At 50.0% G+C, this 18,024-nt stretch overlaps 6 protein-coding genes across 6 annotated transcripts; 2 read left to right on the top strand and 4 right to left on the bottom strand.

Moving 5' to 3' along the window:
• Positions 1–68: 68 nt before the first annotated feature.
• V8C40DRAFT_88890 (dUTPase-like protein) lies at positions 69–773 on the bottom strand. The gene has a single exon (XM_083223568.1). It carries the CDS (start codon positions 627–629, stop codon positions 105–107), a length of 525 nt encoding a protein of 174 aa, XP_083077468.1. The 5' UTR covers positions 630–773; the 3' UTR covers positions 69–104.
• On the bottom strand, positions 774–2,173 carry V8C40DRAFT_88889 (uncharacterized protein). Its single transcript, XM_083223567.1, has one exon. It carries the CDS (start codon positions 2,149–2,151, stop codon positions 919–921), a length of 1,233 nt encoding a protein of 410 aa, XP_083077469.1. The 5' UTR covers positions 2,152–2,173; the 3' UTR covers positions 774–918.
• Positions 2,174–2,367: 194 nt separating this feature from the next.
• Positions 2,368–4,660, top strand: V8C40DRAFT_231915 (aspartic peptidase domain-containing protein). Its single transcript, XM_083213023.1, has 4 exons — positions 2,368–2,572; positions 2,645–3,140; positions 3,212–3,545; positions 3,604–4,660. Exons 2-4 carry the CDS (start codon positions 2,946–2,948, stop codon positions 4,497–4,499), a joined length of 1,425 nt encoding a protein of 474 aa, XP_083077470.1. The 5' UTR covers positions 2,368–2,572; positions 2,645–2,945; the 3' UTR covers positions 4,500–4,660.
• Positions 4,661–12,321: 7,661 nt separating this feature from the next.
• V8C40DRAFT_231924 (uncharacterized protein) lies at positions 12,322–12,706 on the bottom strand. The gene has a single exon (XM_083213024.1). It carries the CDS (start codon positions 12,543–12,545, stop codon positions 12,378–12,380), a length of 168 nt encoding a protein of 55 aa, XP_083077471.1. The 5' UTR covers positions 12,546–12,706; the 3' UTR covers positions 12,322–12,377.
• Positions 12,707–13,115: 409 nt separating this feature from the next.
• On the bottom strand, positions 13,116–14,341 carry V8C40DRAFT_89062 (uncharacterized protein). The gene has a single exon (XM_083223569.1). It carries the CDS (start codon positions 13,968–13,970, stop codon positions 13,248–13,250), a length of 723 nt encoding a protein of 240 aa, XP_083077472.1. The 5' UTR covers positions 13,971–14,341; the 3' UTR covers positions 13,116–13,247.
• A 68-nt stretch (positions 14,342–14,409) lies between these two features.
• Positions 14,410–16,998, top strand: V8C40DRAFT_231930 (amino acid permease/ SLC12A domain-containing protein). Its single transcript, XM_083213025.1, has 3 exons — positions 14,410–15,117; positions 15,194–16,372; positions 16,438–16,998. The coding sequence occupies exons 1-3, from the start codon at positions 14,836–14,838 to the stop codon at positions 16,696–16,698; spliced, it is 1,722 nt and encodes a 573-aa protein (XP_083077473.1). The 5' UTR covers positions 14,410–14,835; the 3' UTR covers positions 16,699–16,998.
• Positions 16,999–18,024: the final 1,026 nt, after the last annotated feature.

Here is an 18,024-nt window from a genome sequence, read left to right on the forward strand (position 1 = left end):
CTCTCATCTGTAGCAAGGAGCTATCGAAAGTAGCCATCTTCTTCTTATTTTATTCTGAACTCCCTGGTAGAAACTACCTGTAGGTACATGTAGGCAGTGTATGGTCATCTTTTTCGAGGTCCATCGCGTCCCAGGCTGCTCCCCGAAAATTGATAAATACCACAATAACCTGCAACCTTGTCTTCCAACTGATGCATCACGATCTGCCCTAGCTTGGCATCTTTGTGAAGAACGATGCCAGCTGGATTCTTTATATCGAGCAATGCGCCAAGAGCGCCTTCGTAACCGGCATCCACAACACCCGCCGTAAGTGTAGCGCCGGACCGCCACAGTGACAACCGAACAAACACCTGGCCCATATAATCTAATGGGACAGAGACAGTCTCGTTGAATTCGACAAGATATGCCCCTTGGCGTAGTTTGATAGTCTCGGTATCTTTGTTAAAACGTAGCTCGGAGGCATTGGCGGCCTGTCGATGTGAATTATCGAAGTCGATTGTGGCAGGTGAAGTCCAGGCCAAGACGCGATGTAAAGTGAGGTCGACTCCACATGGTTGTAGCTGTTTCGTAGCAGATCGTAGGTTGCGCACAATGCCCTGCTTCACGATCGAAGCACCGCTCATGAGCATTGTGGTTGACGATTGCGGCAATTGAGGTCAAGAGGAACAAAGGGGAATATGTTGCAGAGTGCGAGAATGTTATTGTTAGGCTGGACAAGTAAATCTACCCGTTGGCTCACACAGTTGGTATCTAAAAGTGCACGGGACCAACGGGCAGCCGTCTGAGACGGTGTTGCAAAAACCCAGTCCAGGAGGCTTATAGACTGGCCGCATAAGTATAAGAAAAAAATGCTCAAAAAGAGTAATCCGTTTGAACTTTAAAAAATGAATGAATAATAAAATAGTTATTCAGACAATATTAGGTCAGACTTTGCCTATTCTCATTGACTAGTGCCATCAGACGATCGTATGCCCTCTGATCATCACCACGGTTGAACCGCTCCACAGTTTCCTCATGATCCACAAAGAGTATACCATTATCAGAGTCCATGTACATCTGCCTAAAGATCTTTAGTGTTGAATCTGCCTCTAACTTCTGGCGCATAAGTAGAACAGCGTCGTCTTCTTCCCAATAAGGCATTTCATCGAACGGAAATGGCGCCTTATTGCCCCCAGCAAGTAACTCAGTAAGCCGTGGCTTCGCTTCATATATCTCATCAAAGAACTTAGCCCAAGGCACTTCTGACCAGCAGAAGCACTCATCTATGTCGAGAAATTTGATGACCTGGGCATGACTTTGTATAAACGAAATCAACTCTGGGCAGACGAAGCAGTTTTCCAACGTGAGAGATTGTAAAAGAGGGAGGTCGCCTGGCTTTAAAGCAAGCGAGATAAAAGTATTGCCGCCGTATTCGGCGGAACCAAGAGGATCCGAAGCCTGAATATGCAGATATTTAAGTCCCCTCATATGGCGGAAAAATAAAGCATCCAAGTTGCGGAGAAATTCACAATAGTCCATCATTGTATTAGTCCGGATTCCTGAATAATCTTCGAAGCCAAAGATGTTGAATGTTGCAGATTCAAGCTGATTAAGAAATTGGCGAAACGCATCAGTACGATATGTAGATGTCCACTTTGGTGGAAAGCCATCAAGGATAAGCTCAGTGATTAGAGTATTGGCGACAAGAGCCTCCCAAGTCTCGTTCATAAGCGCCCGCCATTTCTCCCACAGTTCCCTCTCGCGCGTATAGTTCGCATCTTCATGAAAGTCGAAGTCCTGATAGACCTCATTGTCTTCATTATCGAGGTCAAAGTCAAACTTCACTTTGACAGTTTGTAGGTGTGGCGTGAAGTGACCTTTCAAGACCCCGCAAGCTGCCGGTAGCAAAGACGGTGCCGTTGCCCTATCATCTCGTTCGCATTGGCATATAAATTCGATCGTTTTTGTGTACTGGCCATAAGTCTCAACGACAGTCCGTGCAAATGTTGCCGATGTCTCGTCATTAGTTAATCGTATTGTTTTAAAAATCTCTGGCAATAATTGGGCTCTGTAGAATCTGCATGTTGAACTTAGGTTGATTTTGTCGCCAATATCGAGGACCTTGATTATCTCGAAGAATAATTCGTTTGGGAGATCTAGAAGACACGCCATTTTAAGCCTATTTGATTGCAAATCCAACTTTGAAATAGCCCGGGATGTGGCGTCACTTTAAATGGATGGCTCGAGTCATGACCATGCACCAGTTGGGATAACGCCGAATCCAAGCCAAGGTCGTCCTGCGCTAGGCAACGTCGACTAGTATCCATAATTGGCGAACGAATTTACACTCCTCTGTTTACATGGTTATTGGAGTCAGGCAGGGCTGTGATTTGAACATGTTCTCATCATCGCGCATACTAAATTCACATAAATCCCCTTCGAAATCCACATTAATATGTATATATTATCTTACTGTTTGTCATTCTGGCGATGTGTTGAGCTATGAGACTGTCACTTCGCGGGCCTCTTAGGCTATGACATATGTACTAACTGGACCAGTTTGACATGTCCAGCACATTGAAGTTGAAGAAGGGTGCGAACAAGATGAATATTTCTCTCCTAACCGCAAACTGTAGAAAAACACTAACAAAAAAAAATGTAACAGCGCGAGTCTACCTTTGACACCCATACCCCAATCGGTGCACTTCTGGTGGCGCAGTCGTCAGGCAGGATGAGCCCCCCTGCATCGTTCTCCGAAATTGCAAGTAGACGGTAAAATGCAACCAACAACCAACAACCAACAATCGACAGTAACCTCGCCAACTCCTACGGAACTCTACAAAAACTGAGAGGTGCCGTAAGAGGTGCAAATGTCCAGGTTCTGACACTCTCCCTGCTTCGCCAGAATAACCATGATGAAAATGCCCTAAGACAAGTCCGAGAACCACCGTTTCACCCTTTTCGAGATGCACTTCTCACTCCTGATGGCTTTGGCCACTTTGGCGTCGCCTTTTCGAGGGGTCGCAGCCCTCTCAATACAATTGACAGAACGAGAGATGCCGGCCGTCTTTTCTCTTCCAGTAGATTATCGCCCCGTCTCTCAGGCGAAACTGCAGAAAAGGAATCCATCTCCTACCGTTCAAGCAGACACCATGCTTTACGTACGTTGAGTTTAACATGGTGACTCGGTTTGGCCGTCTTCTATTCTGACATGTATCGTTTTATTATGCAGGACCTGACACCCGTTGTCAAATTGAGTGTCGGGACGCCACCACAGCTGATAGGATTGGCAGTAGATCTCCAAATGGGTTTCATCGCTTTTCTCGTGCCAAACACCACGAATTGTGTTCCGCAGTCAAATGCAACCTCAGCACAATATAATTGCGCCTCTGATGACTATTGCGTTACCATGGGCTACTTTTGCCCTGCAGCATCATCAACCATGAAGTCGATACAGCCCTCGAAATCAGACCCGGAAGGCCCCGTCAACGCGGATGTCGTGACAGTCGGCAGCCAGAGAGTAGAGGGCGTCCACATGTGGCTTAACGATATCTCTCCAGGCGAATGTGAGTGTTCCAATACTGGTACTAGAGGCCAAAGTAATTGATCTTGGGAATTTTTTAGACAGTAGAATGGGCATTTCGCCTGGCTCGCCCTTCTTATACCTAATGGTTGACCAGGGCTTCATCAACTCTCCCTCATTCAGCCTTTGGAGCTATGGGACTCCAAATAACCAGGGACAGTTGCTTTTCGGTGGAGTCAACAAAGCAATGTACAAAGGGACGCTCCAAGCATTTCCTCTTTCAGGACCAAATAACAACGTGAACATGCCAATCGCAGCAGTTGTTGTGGAGAGTGGCGGCAACAGTACAGCTGGTCCAACAACTACAAGACACAACCTCGCCGACTCAACGACAGCAGTATTGTCTACGATTGACATCTTCACTTTCCTTCCCAATAAGACAGTACAGCAAATTTATGCCGATCTTGACATCACTCCGACTTTCATCCCGAGCTTCAATGCTTCTATGGGTATCGTTGATTGTGCCAGAACGCAATCCGAGAATCGCACTGTCTCCCTGGTATTTGGTAACGCCACGATTTCAGTACCTTGGAGCGAATTATTCATCCCTTTTAAAGACGATACCTGCGAGTTTACCATCGTGCCATACATGCCGGACTTGACCTATGGGCCAGGCAGCGAATTACAAGTCGGCGCTGCTTTCCTTCAATACATGTATTTGGCTGTGGATTACGATAACATGTTCGCCGCCGTAGCGCCACTGAATCCCAACCCAGGCCCGGATAATATCTTGGAAATAGGGAACGGGACACGAATTCCGGACGCTGATGGGGACTTTCCAGCTACCATTACGCCGTACGGGGCACCGACGTTAACCACCACAACCACGGGGTCCCTGCCAACATCAACGACATCAAAAGCGCAAGCCGTAACATTTACACCTAGAGCTATGGATATAATACTTGGAGTTAGTGGGGCAATACTTGCAGCATTTTAATTAATAATATAGATAGCATGGGACTTAATGAGGACTGGTTACAAGACCTGCGATGTGATGCCATGACGAGAACAGTTGGGTGAATGAGAAGTTTGTTTTATATTTGACTTCGTCGTAGACATGTTACCAGTATAGAATATATTCCAAAATGTGGCGCTGAGCTTTTTACATGAGTCAATTTGTGTAAGTTCTAGGTAGATCTGAGTAATTACAAGGCTACGTCATTCATGATTTGGTATTCGGAGTCAAAGCTCACCATACTATCATGACATTAGCTCAGAATAAGAAGATGTTCGGTCAGCATACTACTCAGAATGATGGTTCCTGGGACTAGTACTGCATGTAATTCACCAAATCTCATATCTGATTGCTATTCGAGCCGTGATGATAAAAGTAACCCTCAGATTAGGGCTGAGGTCAATCCCACGTGCCACCAGAGTTTATTTCTCAGCAGCAGTTTTTCAATACATTTGGTGAAAATCCAACCCAGAGGCTATGCAAGATCCTTGCAAACGCCAGTTTCTCTGTCCACAGTATCTGTCTCGACTGATCTAGCTTTGTTCAATCTACTAGATCTACCTACGTCTACTAGATGTACTTGATCTACCCATGTTTGCCCAAGAATTCGAAGATCCATTAGCCAAACACATATTGACCCAATACCCAGGCTCAAGCTCCTCCAATCAGTTCTTACCAATATCCGGTATAAATCCCGCCCAATGGAACGCCCTACAGTCAGACGTGGACAATATCCTGAATGACTATTCGAACTCGCCTGGTCAGAGCCAAGATGACACCCCTGAGGTGTTACGAGCCTTCCTCAAATACTTGTGCGAAGAGGCAAAAACACTATTGATGCAAGAGATCAAACAGTTCAGCAAAAAACCAGCATTAAGGCAGCTCCGCGATTTCCTCGTCGACTCATTATTAAAGAGCAGTAAGTAATATACAATCAAATTTCCCACCTCCTATTTCGTGCTAATATAAAAATGCAGTGCTAATAGCTGGCGGCAAACAACCCAAATCACTTACGCCGTCCCCCATCGTGATCCCTGGCTTAACTGCAGAGGAAAGTCGAAGTCAACTAGAGCTAAGGAGCAACCACACTGCCGTCAAACAAGCATGCTTGACAAGAGACGGTCACCGCTGTGTTCTCACCGGCATAATCGAACGACTTCATTTCATGAGTATACCGCCACAAAACCGTGAAGGTCTCTGGTCTTGCACAACTGAATGTGCACACATCGTTCCCTTTGCTTTAAGCAAGCTTAACTCGAATTCTACCCAGGAGGTTGGGTGTCCTTACCCCAATTTGCTCCTCGTATGCTGACTAGTAGAAAGGCTGAAACCAAGGCCCAGATTTGGAAGACAATTTACCGCTACTTTCCCTTCGTAATAGGAAAAATCGGACCCGAAAATGCGATAACTCTAAGGTCAGAGGCTCATATGGAATTTGCCGCACATCGTATTGCCGCTGAACCTACGAATACGGTACTGCCTATATCTCTGATGTTACGCAGAGGATTGTTACTAAATCTCTACTGTAATTTAGGAACACAAATACCATGTCCATGATCTCGGCGCTGTTTATTCCGTGGCTCGAGATTTATCGAATACGATCACTATGACACAATCAGACCCGGCAGTTGTGATGCCAGATCCTGATCTCCTGAGGCTACACTACCAAATATCGATGATCCTGCAGGAGAGTGGTATTCGAGAGAGATATGAGAGGACCATGTGGGAAAATGAAGACAATTTGATCCCGAACATTCAATTTGATGGCTCTACAGACCTGGGGAATATCTTGTCTAGCAAAATGCTCACAGACATCTAGATAATATACTACATCTACTACATCTATTCCTCGATACAGCTCCCAGAGATTAATAGATTCAATGATAATAATTTCCCAATAAACAACTTCGATGTTCTCTTACAGGGTAACTGCGTAAGTAGTATCCATCAAAGTGCAGTTCCACAACAATCAAGCATCTCTCACCCAATCTTCCATTCAAATCAACCACCTGTGCCGGGTACCACAAGGCAAATTACGCCTGGACAACTTTCTACGACCAAATCAACTCAAACCAATAAGCAGAGTCTCCCCCAAAACACTCATCTCGATCGAAAAAAATGTGGGATACGCGGAATCCTTTCCTTTCGCCACCCCCAGCGCGGAACACAATCTCAAAACGAGAGTCATGCCCCGACGAGAAGCGAAAACGCCATTCAATTTTCCCTGGAAATTCGCTTTATGGCTTTCAAGCCACTTCACGCACATATTCCCTCAATAGGCAATCTGGCGTAATCTAGAGCAAACAATTCGGGCTCTCCTCTCACAAGCGCAGCGCCATCCAGTTACCCGCGCAAAGTTGCCTCCCCCAAGATAAGACTCCGGGGTAAGGAAAAAAGTCAAAAAATGAAGCTAGAAGGTTTGGAACAAATCCTCCTAGAGTCAATTCGCTGATCCTACAAGTTCCGTTGAATTACCATGGTTACGGTTTTACTAAACTTTGCGCGTTTGCTCTCCCGGCTGAAAACGTCCGTTCTTGCATGGCACGGTGTTGGGAGACAACTACACGTTTACTCTGCGCATTTTGCTATTCGCCGGACGACTCGGACAACCGCATGCATCAATGAAATTACTCGTCGCATTCCCACAACTGCCGCTCGTTTTTTGTATTTTTATCCCCCAGTTCGTGGCTTGAAGCCACCGTAGCACAAAGCAAGGTCAGCGGCGAAAACTGGCTTGGACTCTTTGAGTCAGTGGCAATAACGCCACGGCACCAGGACAAAAACAGGGGAAATCTGCAATCAAACACGCAAAAAAACACTTCATCAAAATGACTGGGGGTCGGAATAAAGGAACAAGCCTCACCGGTAATCCAATCAAAAGATACCAACCTTCATGCAGAGCGCAGATGATGGCGCAGCGGGAGCAAATTGCGCGTTCTGCACGGATGCATGCTAAGCACACACACAAGGTAGGGTTGGCTTCAGCCGCGAATTGCCGAGCCTAGAATGCAACCAGAAGAAGTACGAAGTACGTTCCCCAAGAAACTCCAAGTCCTCTCGTTAATTGAGTTCAAGCCTTGTCCGAAGCAGAACAAACCAAGAATCCGGATGAGAAAACAAAGTTCAGATCTTGGGTGGTGATGATCTCGTTGCAGGTTTCCACATAGCACCACGGGCCCACGATGGGCTTGCCACAGCTTCATCCACCGAAAACCTGGGGCCCCGGATTCTGCTTGACATCACGGACCTTTCATCTGCTTCTCATCTTGGAGTATTTCTAGTCGATGGGGCCGAAAACTGGAGAGACCAGATTCCAGGATCTCGCCATCGTTGAAGGAGGCCGCATTTTGTACGTAATTGAAACTCCACCAAGAGGAGGGGTAGGAGGGTGAGCCCAGAGAACCAGAGTGATTCCATCACGAGCTTGCTCATCTTGACAAATGGCTTCCGCATCACCTGAGAATGCTCAATGCCGGTTCTCCTGGCTTGCTTATTAGTTTCGTGAGGGGGAAGGACGCTATCGAGAGATATGCGGTCGAGGCCTGTTCAAGAGAGTTTCAGCTTGGCGAAAGCAAAAAGTTGGAGAGTCCAGTCCCGGTAGTTGTAAGCTTGCGCAGTCGAATTGCGTCCAAGCCGTTGCGAAATAAGCTTGAATCAAAGTAGGCCATTCGGCGTGGATACGGTTTCATTATACCGTGGGATTTGGGTTACAGAGAAGGGCAAGATTGTCGTCGCCAACGGTCGTGTCTCGAGGGGGGCCTCCCGGCCTCTTGGCAAAATCTCCCATTGCAACCCGATGCCCATTACGCAATGCACGATTTGCCCCGGAATATCAAAGGCGGGTGTCAAGGTCCTGACAGCTCGAAACTCGCCGGCTATCTCAAGAGGCTTGATCAGTCTCGAATCTCTTGAGGGGTTTTCTCCTCTCAAAGCTGTCAAGCGATGGATGCTGGTGGAGCTATTCTCAGTGAAAACGATCCATACGGAGTTTGATAAGTCCACATCTGGAGCACCAAACGTGCCATGTCCTTTCAGCTTTCCCACTCTTGCACCCTTAGACACTTAGGCGCCCAAAGCCTCGACATGAAAGCGGAGCCGCAGCATGGGAAGATTGACGAACGTTAATTGACACTGACTCGTGCCACGGTTTATTCTTGGTAAAGAGATGACCAACAATCAACGTGTCATTGCTGCCCTTGCCCAATCTTCGGTCTCGGCGCGGCGGATCCCCCAAAACGGAAAAAGGCACCACGATGAACCATGTCTGGAGAGATATGGAGTGACAGGTAGCATGTACTCGTAGTAGTAATCGCATTCTCAGGCGCGGGAACGATGTGTTGAATCGCGGCCGGCTTTTGCCTTTCCCGTTTTGCTAAAAGATTATGGCCATCATCTTGTTTTTAGACATACTTCTGGCCTGGCCTAGCCTTATCGAGCTGAGACAAGGCGCGGCAGCTCCGCGTCAGATGCCAATGTGAAATCGTTCCATACTTGTACTACCGCTAGCTGAGGACACACCAGCAGGTGCTTATCAGCTCGGTCTCTTTTCGCTCTAGTTATCGGTATTCCATGCATACCAAATCGCATCCTAGTGGAGGAAACGGCGTCGCCGATCCCTGGGAACAGTGTCATTCGCTCATCTGCAGCACCAAGGCAGCTTGACCTAGCCGTATGTGGCTAACCATGGCCGGAGCAACAAGTTGAAGCAGGCATTACAATTGGCACCCGACATCCCCAATAGCGTGTAGGAGAGGTGGCATGAGATTGCAAGGGCCATTGCTGGGTGCTAGCTGGAGATGCGAATACTTACTGCCAAGGTGGTATTTGGTCGTATGTACAGAGACTGACTCCATAGTAGCAGTAGACTCGAGGTAGTATTCCGCGGTGCCGTACGAGTAAGTAATACCAGTAGTAGTAGGACTACTACCTCGTGGTCGTCTCGTGTTAGTGATGCGTGGTGGTGTCAAAGCATCTCACCAACGTCTTGTCTTGTCTCAGCTCTCTATCTTTGGGACCCTGTGCTAGATGTGCCAATCTAGCGCTTCCAGCGATTCTAGAACAAAGAAGCCGTCTCACTCGTCGTTTACAAGTACATACGGGCCATTTTAAGATGCGCCCTCCGCGCCGCCTTGCCGTACGGAGAATTTGGGCGGTTTGCGGGGTGACAAGAGAAGCCTTGGATAGAGCGGCAGACAGATGGGCTAGCTGGGTAGACAAGGCACTGCTGCAGCCACCTTGACACCAAAAGAAGGCTGTTCCTGCGGGCGGGTTGCTGACTAGGCCAGTAGGTTAAGTAGGGAGTGTAGGGGCACCGCACATGCGATCTACGCCAACGTTCCAGTAGTCGAATCGTGTTGGTGTAGCATCAGGGCCTCTCTGATTATGCAACCGTCGAGAGGGACAAAATCGAGACGAGACGAGACGCGTGGGCAGATGGCGATGGGGGAGGGACCGTGTCATTGCAAATGGATAGAGCGCACGTGCGTCGATGCTGCTGCGGTGCCGAGATTCTTCTCCTCTCCACCTGGCATGTGCTTATCATCAAGCTGTGACTCTTTTTCTTTCGTGCTAGCGATACCCCGTACTGCTGCTAGTCGTGGTCTATGAGCTGTTCGTGGTCCGTGTGTACCGCCAGGTTTCGTGTCTGGTCTCTATAAACGGGCAAACGCACAGTTAGATTGATATCTGGTGAGGAGACAAAAGGCGGCGCTAGCAACAAGGGCAAACTAGTTCATCCGCTCCAAATATGGCACAGGCGTACGAGTAGAAGGTAGAGGCCATCACCACGCCAGCCAATCAGTGCCGCTGGGTTCGCAAACCGGGCTGACAGTGCAAAGTACGAGCCGACGAGTTGGTGGCCAGAAAAGTCACGCTTGTGAGCGCCATCGAGCTGAGTGAGCGGCTTCTAGAAAGAAAATGTCGCATTCTAGTGTTGAGATACGGTCTTGTGGCGGCCAGCTTTCTGGTGTCGAGGATGCATAATTGCCCTCGGCTATCACACAGGAGGGGAAGAGATTAGCCGAACGAGGCACAATCAAGCACAAGCATAGCGCCACGGGCTAGTCAGGGTGCGCTAAAGGCATTCAAGGTTCAAGCGTTGCCCATCTAAGATGGCACTTGTCAAGAGAATGGCAGACGAAGCGTAATTCAAATTCAGCTGGGATGGGCTAGGAGATAATGGCCATGTTATCACGACCTACCTGGCGATATACTAGTCAGATAGCCCAGTTCGCAGACCCGGGGTGGGCTAGACAAGCACATCATGCCACTAGCAATCGATACTACGAATAGAACTACTTGCACACTCTGTGCCGTATCTGTAATTCTAGGGACCTGACTTGGATACAGACAGCCCTGGGCGGTATTAGTGGTTGTGCTAGGCCGTTCTCATCTTGTCACGGGGGAGGCGAGATGGTCATTGTGTTCCCAATAGCCCTGTTGAGGCTGAGGAGGTCCCTGAGAGTAGCGTCGTGGCTGGCTTCGCGTCTCTGGCGCTTGGTGTTGATCATGCAAGGAGCCGTGGGATTAGGTAGTCGTAGCTCTACACCGTCTGTGCGGTATTGGTGTGGCCAGGAACACAAGGGAACCTGCACGCGGTGACATTTCCAGCAACCATGACCAGGGTATCAAGGTGGCCGAGTGCTGCAGACGTACGGAGTCCTACAAGCAGTAGCAGTAGTGATAGTCTCAATGATGACAACAACCCCTGGAAACGCTGGGACCAGCAGCGTATTCGGCCGCTTACATGAAGCATTGTGTAATGCCTGGAGATGGTGAAGCTTGCCTCTCTTTCTGCTGTGTGTCATTTAGAGAGGTAAAAGCGGCGCTTGCTGTGTTTGGGGTAGATGGACTGCAAGTTAAAATGACCGCTTTTCTTGTCCTCGCAGCCAGTGGCCATCTGTTGGCTCACGACTCGTGTTCGCCCCCGCGGCTTGTGAAATTGGACAATCGGGGATGATACCAGAAGTGATGTGTGCGGTAGATGCGACCCGCCGGCGCCTCGGGCCAAGAGGACAGCTTTGGGCCAGGAAGGGCAGGTCAGCAGGGCAGAAGCTTGCTAGAATGCTTCATGGAAGACGCACGTCGCCACCGGGAGGCATCAGATCCAATGGACGAAGCGCAAGTGCCTTTAGTGCTAAGCTTGAAGAGATAAACCGGCTGCGCGGGGATGCAGCCACCAACCACAGGCTGTCGTGCTATCGTGGTGGTGGAGGCCTAGTGGCGGGGGATATCTGTTCTTGGCGTTGTTGGAAAACGAGGCTATAGAAGACAGTAACTTCGGAGAGACCAGTAACTTCGGAGTTGGACGAGACCTTCGGAATGATGCCAACCGGTGTGTGGCCGGTGTGTTGGGCGTGAGGAGATGCCGCGAGGCAGCTCAGCTTGGGCCATGTGTCGGCTCAGCCGTTCAACGAGCTGATAGGGATGATGTGGATCAATCATTGTCAAATTGTCTCGTCGTTCGTTGGTGAGGCTAGAAGAGCTACCGGAGGCAAGCAGCCGGCATGATCGAGGCGAAACTTGGGCCATGTGGCGTGCAAAGGAGGTGCGAGAGGGAGTGCAGCAAGACGGAGGCCAAGCAAGAGGGAAATGGAACCATTGCGGAGTCAAGTCTGGTGATGTCTGGGCAGATTGCGAGCGTTTGTGAGTGCGACGGACTGCTTCAGATGGCCGAGCGAGCTGAATCACATCCAATATTGTCGGCCTGACACGAGTAAGGGTTCATCGTGGGATGGAGATGGCCAGTCAGGCAAGCCTGAGCAGGTCTGGCTGCTATGTAGCAGTTCAGTTGAAATTACAAACGGTTCATGTATGTAGCTTCTCAAGTCATCTTGTCTGTAAAACACTTGCCATCAAACGTCACAGTACAACGAACACGATGCGATGATGCAATACGGATCGTTGAACAAGCAGAACCTTGAAGCCTGTCCAGTAGATCGTCGCTAGTACTTTTAGCTGGGGATGCCAAACACTTTGGCGAGGCGAGGCGGGCAGGTACCAGGAATCCAGTCCCTTGCTCGACTGCATGCTTCCAAGTGCCCGCACCAAGACGAGAAGAGAGTACGAGTTGAGTACAGGAACAAGTACAGGTACCCAGAGTGCCAGCGGTGTAATGGCGCTGACACGAGTACCAAGGCAAGGCAAGGCTCCCTCCCCTGCTGGGTCCTTTGGAGCGAGATCCCTTGGATGCAGCGAAGGACCGATGCCACCTCGATTCGTCCATGTATTCCGACTGGTGAAGAGCAGAGCAGCGCCAGTCCCAGCGATCCCGACTTGAGGGTCGAGGCATCTAGACCTGGCGTAGCAGTGATCAGCGCTACCGTGTGCTTCCTTGCTCGCCATGAGGCCGGACGTGCAGGTCCATGTCCATCAATGCTAATGGAACAGAACTGTATCGTTCGGTGCATCACCAGCCGTCGCTCGCTGCAACAGTCCATGTGCAGTATCCAATGTACCTTTTGCATGTTACGAGGTACGCAGTCGTACCAGCCAATGGGAGGCTTGCTTTTCGATTTCCCTTGCGCCACCTGCCCCGTTGCGCTAGTATCTCCACGCACTCTGCCTGTCGTCCCCTGTAATCCGCGAGCAGAACCCACTAAAACGCCAGCAGCCCAAGCAACCCCCAACTTCCCCGTAGGGGCAGTGGGCCAGTGTCTGGTTCGCTGGAGGCATCACGCGGCATCCACTGATAGCGGCAGCGAAACGATTTGATAATCCGAATGGCTGCCATCAGCGATAGAGCAGATGCGGGGACGATGATAAACATCCATGGCTCTCGCAGAATCCAACCTTCAAGGATTGCACAGGCAGCAAGCAATATCGCTCACCGGAGGGCATGGATGGGTTCGGCTTTTTTCTTTGTCTTGTCTTGGCTTGTCTCGTTTTGTCTCTCTTTACTACACCACCGGGGCTGCCTTGTCTGTGCGAGCCTGCAGCAAGCAATATGAACTTAGCAAGCATCGCCCACGGCACAGCACTGCAGGCAGTACTACTACGAGTACAAGCACAAAGCACCACAAGTGGCCAGTTGTTTCGGGCAAAACCAAAGAAACCAAAGGGCCGCCAAGATCTGCACCACCAGATGCTCAATGCAGCCATTGATGCTCTGGGTCTGGGTCTGGGATTGGGGAAGCAAGGGGGGGTGAGGGGCCCTCCCTTGGACCAGGACCAGGATCCAGCACGCGCGTAATGGGTTATCGCAAGGCCTGTGTGGGGACGGGACCGGAGCAGAGTTAAGCAATTGAAGTAAGTAGCCCCGTCGAGCAGACAAGAAAGCGTTGGAGGGCCGGGGATTTGGAGCGTTTTGGAGATATGCGCCATACTGGATGGTGTAGCGCTCGTACCTGGGACTGGCAACGCCGTGTCACCAAAGTCATCAAGTTGATCGCTTGGGAGTGTACGGAGTACCGTGCTCGTACCAGGCCCAGGAGGGTTACCAGCATGCAGATGCATGTTGTGTGCTTGTAGCAGGTACAGTAGGGATGGATTGCTCTCAATGTCGTATTTGGCGAGGTGTCGTGTTGTCGTGATCGAGCTGAGCTGCGTTCAGGTGAGAGAGAGCGCTGTATTATCCGAGCAACAGCACTGCAGCAACCCATGTACCGGTACCTCCAGCCTTAACAGTCCTCGTGCAACTCCTCCATCCTCTTCTCATCCTCTCAATTCTCTCTTTTCCCACCCATGCAACCCGTAGCCTGATCAGGACCTCACCACCCGATTCAAGGGCCTTTTTGTCTCTGCTCTGCCTCTTGGCTTGCATGTGCTGCACTGCGCTGTGCCTCCCACTGCTTCCCACCCCCCAAACCAAAAAGACTCAAATCATTTGCATCTGATTTGCAAGTCAAGGTACGTTCCCGCCTCGGTTCAGAACTTGGCTCTTTTCTTCCGCATCCTTCGCTTCCCCCCCTCCTCTTCCCTCCATCTCCATCTGATCCCAAAATTCCCACTTCTCTCGCCTCACACCCCCCGGCACCCGCGAAAAAAGAGCTGCGAAGCTAAAAGTCTCGAACTTCATTAGCCTCACACCAAGGCAAGCCTCCCCAAAATCGCCCCCTCCACCCCAGACAGCCTCCGGTGCAACGTCCTTTTGGGCCTTTTGGTTCCTGTGAAGGCTTCCATGCATAAATTGTCCTTGCCGGCCCTCCTAGTCGACACCGCCCTCTCAATCGGTATCCCTGTTTCCAAAGGGTCGACCGTCTTCATTTAATAAGGCCGATTGTCCCTCCACCTTCTGCCTCTTTTTCTTCTCTTTTCTCTTCTTCATCCTCAAGTCTAACTGTCTCACGCTTAGACAAAGACACAGAGAGACACATCCATCATGTCTAAGGAATCCGGCGTCGTCACTCCCACGGAGAAGGGCGACAATGTCGTCGACTACCAGGCCAGCACCGTGGTCAACACCAAGGAGGGCCTCGAGCGCGACCCCAACTGGTTCACCCGCAACGGTCTCAATGCCGACTCCTTCAAGAAGAAGCACTATGGCAAAGGCATGGTGGAGCTCGAGCGTCCCATGAAGGCTCGCCATCTGCACATGATTGCCATTGGTGGTTCCATTGGTGCCGGTTTCTTCGTCGGTTCGGGTGGTGCTCTCAGCAGAGGTGTAAGTTCTTTTTACCGCTTCCGTTTCGTGTTGACTCGAGCGTGTTCAGTCTTGCTAACGCGATCGAAAAATGTAGGGCCCTGGTTCTCTCTTCATTGATTTCCTCATCATCGGTATCATGATGTTCAACGTCGTGTATGCTCTCGGTGAACTCGCCATCATGTATCCCGTCTCTGGTTCTTTCTACACATACTCTGCTCGTTTCATCGATCCTGCCTGGGGTTTCGCCATGGGCTGGAACTATGTTCTTCAGTGGGCTGCCGTTCTTCCGCTTGAGTTGACCGTCTGTGGTATTACGATTTCGTATTGGAATGCCAATATCTCGACTGCCGTATGGATCACCATCTTCCTCGTCGCCATCATCATCATCAACCTGTTTGGTGCTCTGGGTTACGCCGAAGAGGAGTTTTGGGCATCTTGCTTCAAGCTCGCGGCCACCGTCATCTTCATGATCATTGCTCTTGTCCTCGTCTGCGGTGGCGGCCCCAGCAGCGGTCGCTACGACGAATACTGGGGTGCTCGTTACTGGTACAACCCCGGCGCGTTCAAGAACGGCTTCAAGGGCTTCTGCTCCGTCTTCGTCACTGCCGCCTTCTCCTTCTCCGGTACTGAGTTGGTTGGTCTCGCCGCTGCTGAGTCTGACAACCCCACCAAGAACATGCCCGGTGCTATCAAGCAGGTCTTCTGGCGTATCACCGTCTTCTACATCCTCGGTCTCTTCTTCGTCGGAGTCCTGATCGACAGCGATGATCCCGCTCTGCTCTCTTCTGCCGCCTACTCCGATTCCAAGGCCTCTCCCTTTGTGCTTGTCGGCAAGTATGCTGGCCTCAAGGGCTTCGACCACTTCATGAACCTCGTCATTCTCGTGTCCGTCCTGTCCATCGGTGTTTCTGGTGTTTACGGTGGATCCCGAACCTTGACTGCTCTCGCTCAGCAGGGCTATGCTCCCAAGCTCTTCACCTACATTGACAAGTCTGGCCGTCCCCTGCCTTCCGTCATTGCCCTCATCCTGTTCGGCTTCATCGCCTACGTCAGCTTGGACGCTACCGGCCCCGTTGTCTTTGACTGGCTTCTTGCCATCTCTGGTCTGGCCGCTCTCTTCACCTGGGGCTCCGTCTGCGTTGCTCACATCCGATTCCGCAAGGCCTGGAAGTACCACGGACACAGCCTGGATGAGATTCCCTTCAAGGCTGTCGGTGGTGTCTACGGCTCTTGGCTCGGCCTTTTCCTCTGCGTCATTGTCCTCATGGCCCAGGTAAGAATGAACCCTTGTTACCTCTTCTCTCCCTAGAAACATTTTGCTGACCTGCCTGCCTTTAGTTCTACACTGCCATCATTGCTGGCCCCGATGTCAAGGGTATGGGTACTGCGGAGGGCTTCTTCAAGCAGTTCCTCGCTGCTCCCGTCGTCCTGGGCTTCTGGATCTTCGCTTGGGTCTGGAAGCGTGAGCCTCTCCTGAGAACCAAGAACATTGATGTCGACACCGGCCTCCGTGAGTTCGACTGGGATCAGATCCGCGCCGATCGTGAGGCACTCGCTGCCTTGCCCGCCTGGAGACGTCTCCTCAACCACTTCTTTTAAAGAACAGTGCGGTTAAAGGGCGATCTCTTTTTTTCTTTTCTTTTTTTAATGCATACAAGTTGCCTCTCCGTTAGACGGTACGAAACTTGCGGAATGCAGAGCTGGAGTGGGCGACCGAGTGAGCCCTGATGACGATCATGTAACGCTGCGCATGCGAACATATCCTTGATGTCGTGGCACGAATTTTTCCTGTAAACAATTAGCTCGTCTTTCTATTATACTACAAGATACCATGGGGGCTGGAAGTAAGGCTCCAAAGGGGATGGGAATTAAACGAATAAATACCTGTTCATATGATGCATTGTCTTTGAAATATGTGACGTCTTTGTTGAGTTGTAAAGCCCAAAGTATAAGTCGGAGAGATTTTCCGCATTGAGCGAAGACGCAGTTGTTGGTTGGACTTTCGTTACTCAGTGACTTGGATGGTGCAAGTTTCGGCAGTGGTTCGTAACATATGTCATGATTGTTGAAGGCGTTGTGTAAGACGTCGACATCGTTATACTACTGTCATATCGATATGGCGTTGCCATCAGCGAGGCCAAGTTGGGTGTATCGTCGTCGAGTTGCCGCAAAGGGCGTCGTGCAGTAAGAGTATCCGGTCCATGGTATGAGCTTCCCTCTCCCTTCCGATTTCGTGAAAGTAATAAAAAAAAAAAAAAAAAAGGAATTAAAAATGAAAGTGAATAGAAGAGAAGAAAGAAGATAAGAGGTTTGAAAGAAGGAAAAGAAAGCTGCACCCGCAGTAGAGTAGAATAGACAGCAGACTAATCACAAAAAGACCATTCCCTCAGCTCGTCTCAAAGTGACGACACCAGCGGTGTGTGGGCACCGTCCATATATATCTATCGAACGGGGTGTGGAGCCATGTAGAAAAAAAATATTGGATCTCACATGTCGTTTGGTTGTCATCTGCGCGCCCTGTTATAAATGTGTGATTATGTATGTAGTATTGAGTAAGTTTTTGACAAGTTTTCGGCTCGCGCGCCCTATGGCGGACTTGTGGACTAGGATCTTTTGGATGTGGAGAGGACTGGAAATCGAGCCGAGAGATGCGGCGTGGCGGCTGAGCTGAGAGATGAAAAACATACGAGGTCTTTTATTTCAGAGAGGAGATGTTATGGGATGGAGTCTTTTTATATCTTTATGATAGAAACGTAAATATTGATTACAGCTGGGTATTCTTGAGAATCCTCCAACGGAAGAGGAAGTCCAAGACGAAGAAAAAATACATAACCCACGTTCGCTGTTGCTCTTCCGGGGACAACTAGCTGCATCGGGAGCTACAGCGCAATAACTGTATGGGGCTTAGCGGGCGCCCAAACAAAC

This window comes from Trichoderma camerunense (genome assembly GCF_050948025.1).
Source record: "Trichoderma camerunense strain CBS 138272 chromosome Unknown V8C40scaffold_2, whole genome shotgun sequence".
NCBI classification, from domain to species: domain Eukaryota; kingdom Fungi; phylum Ascomycota; class Sordariomycetes; order Hypocreales; family Hypocreaceae; genus Trichoderma; species Trichoderma camerunense.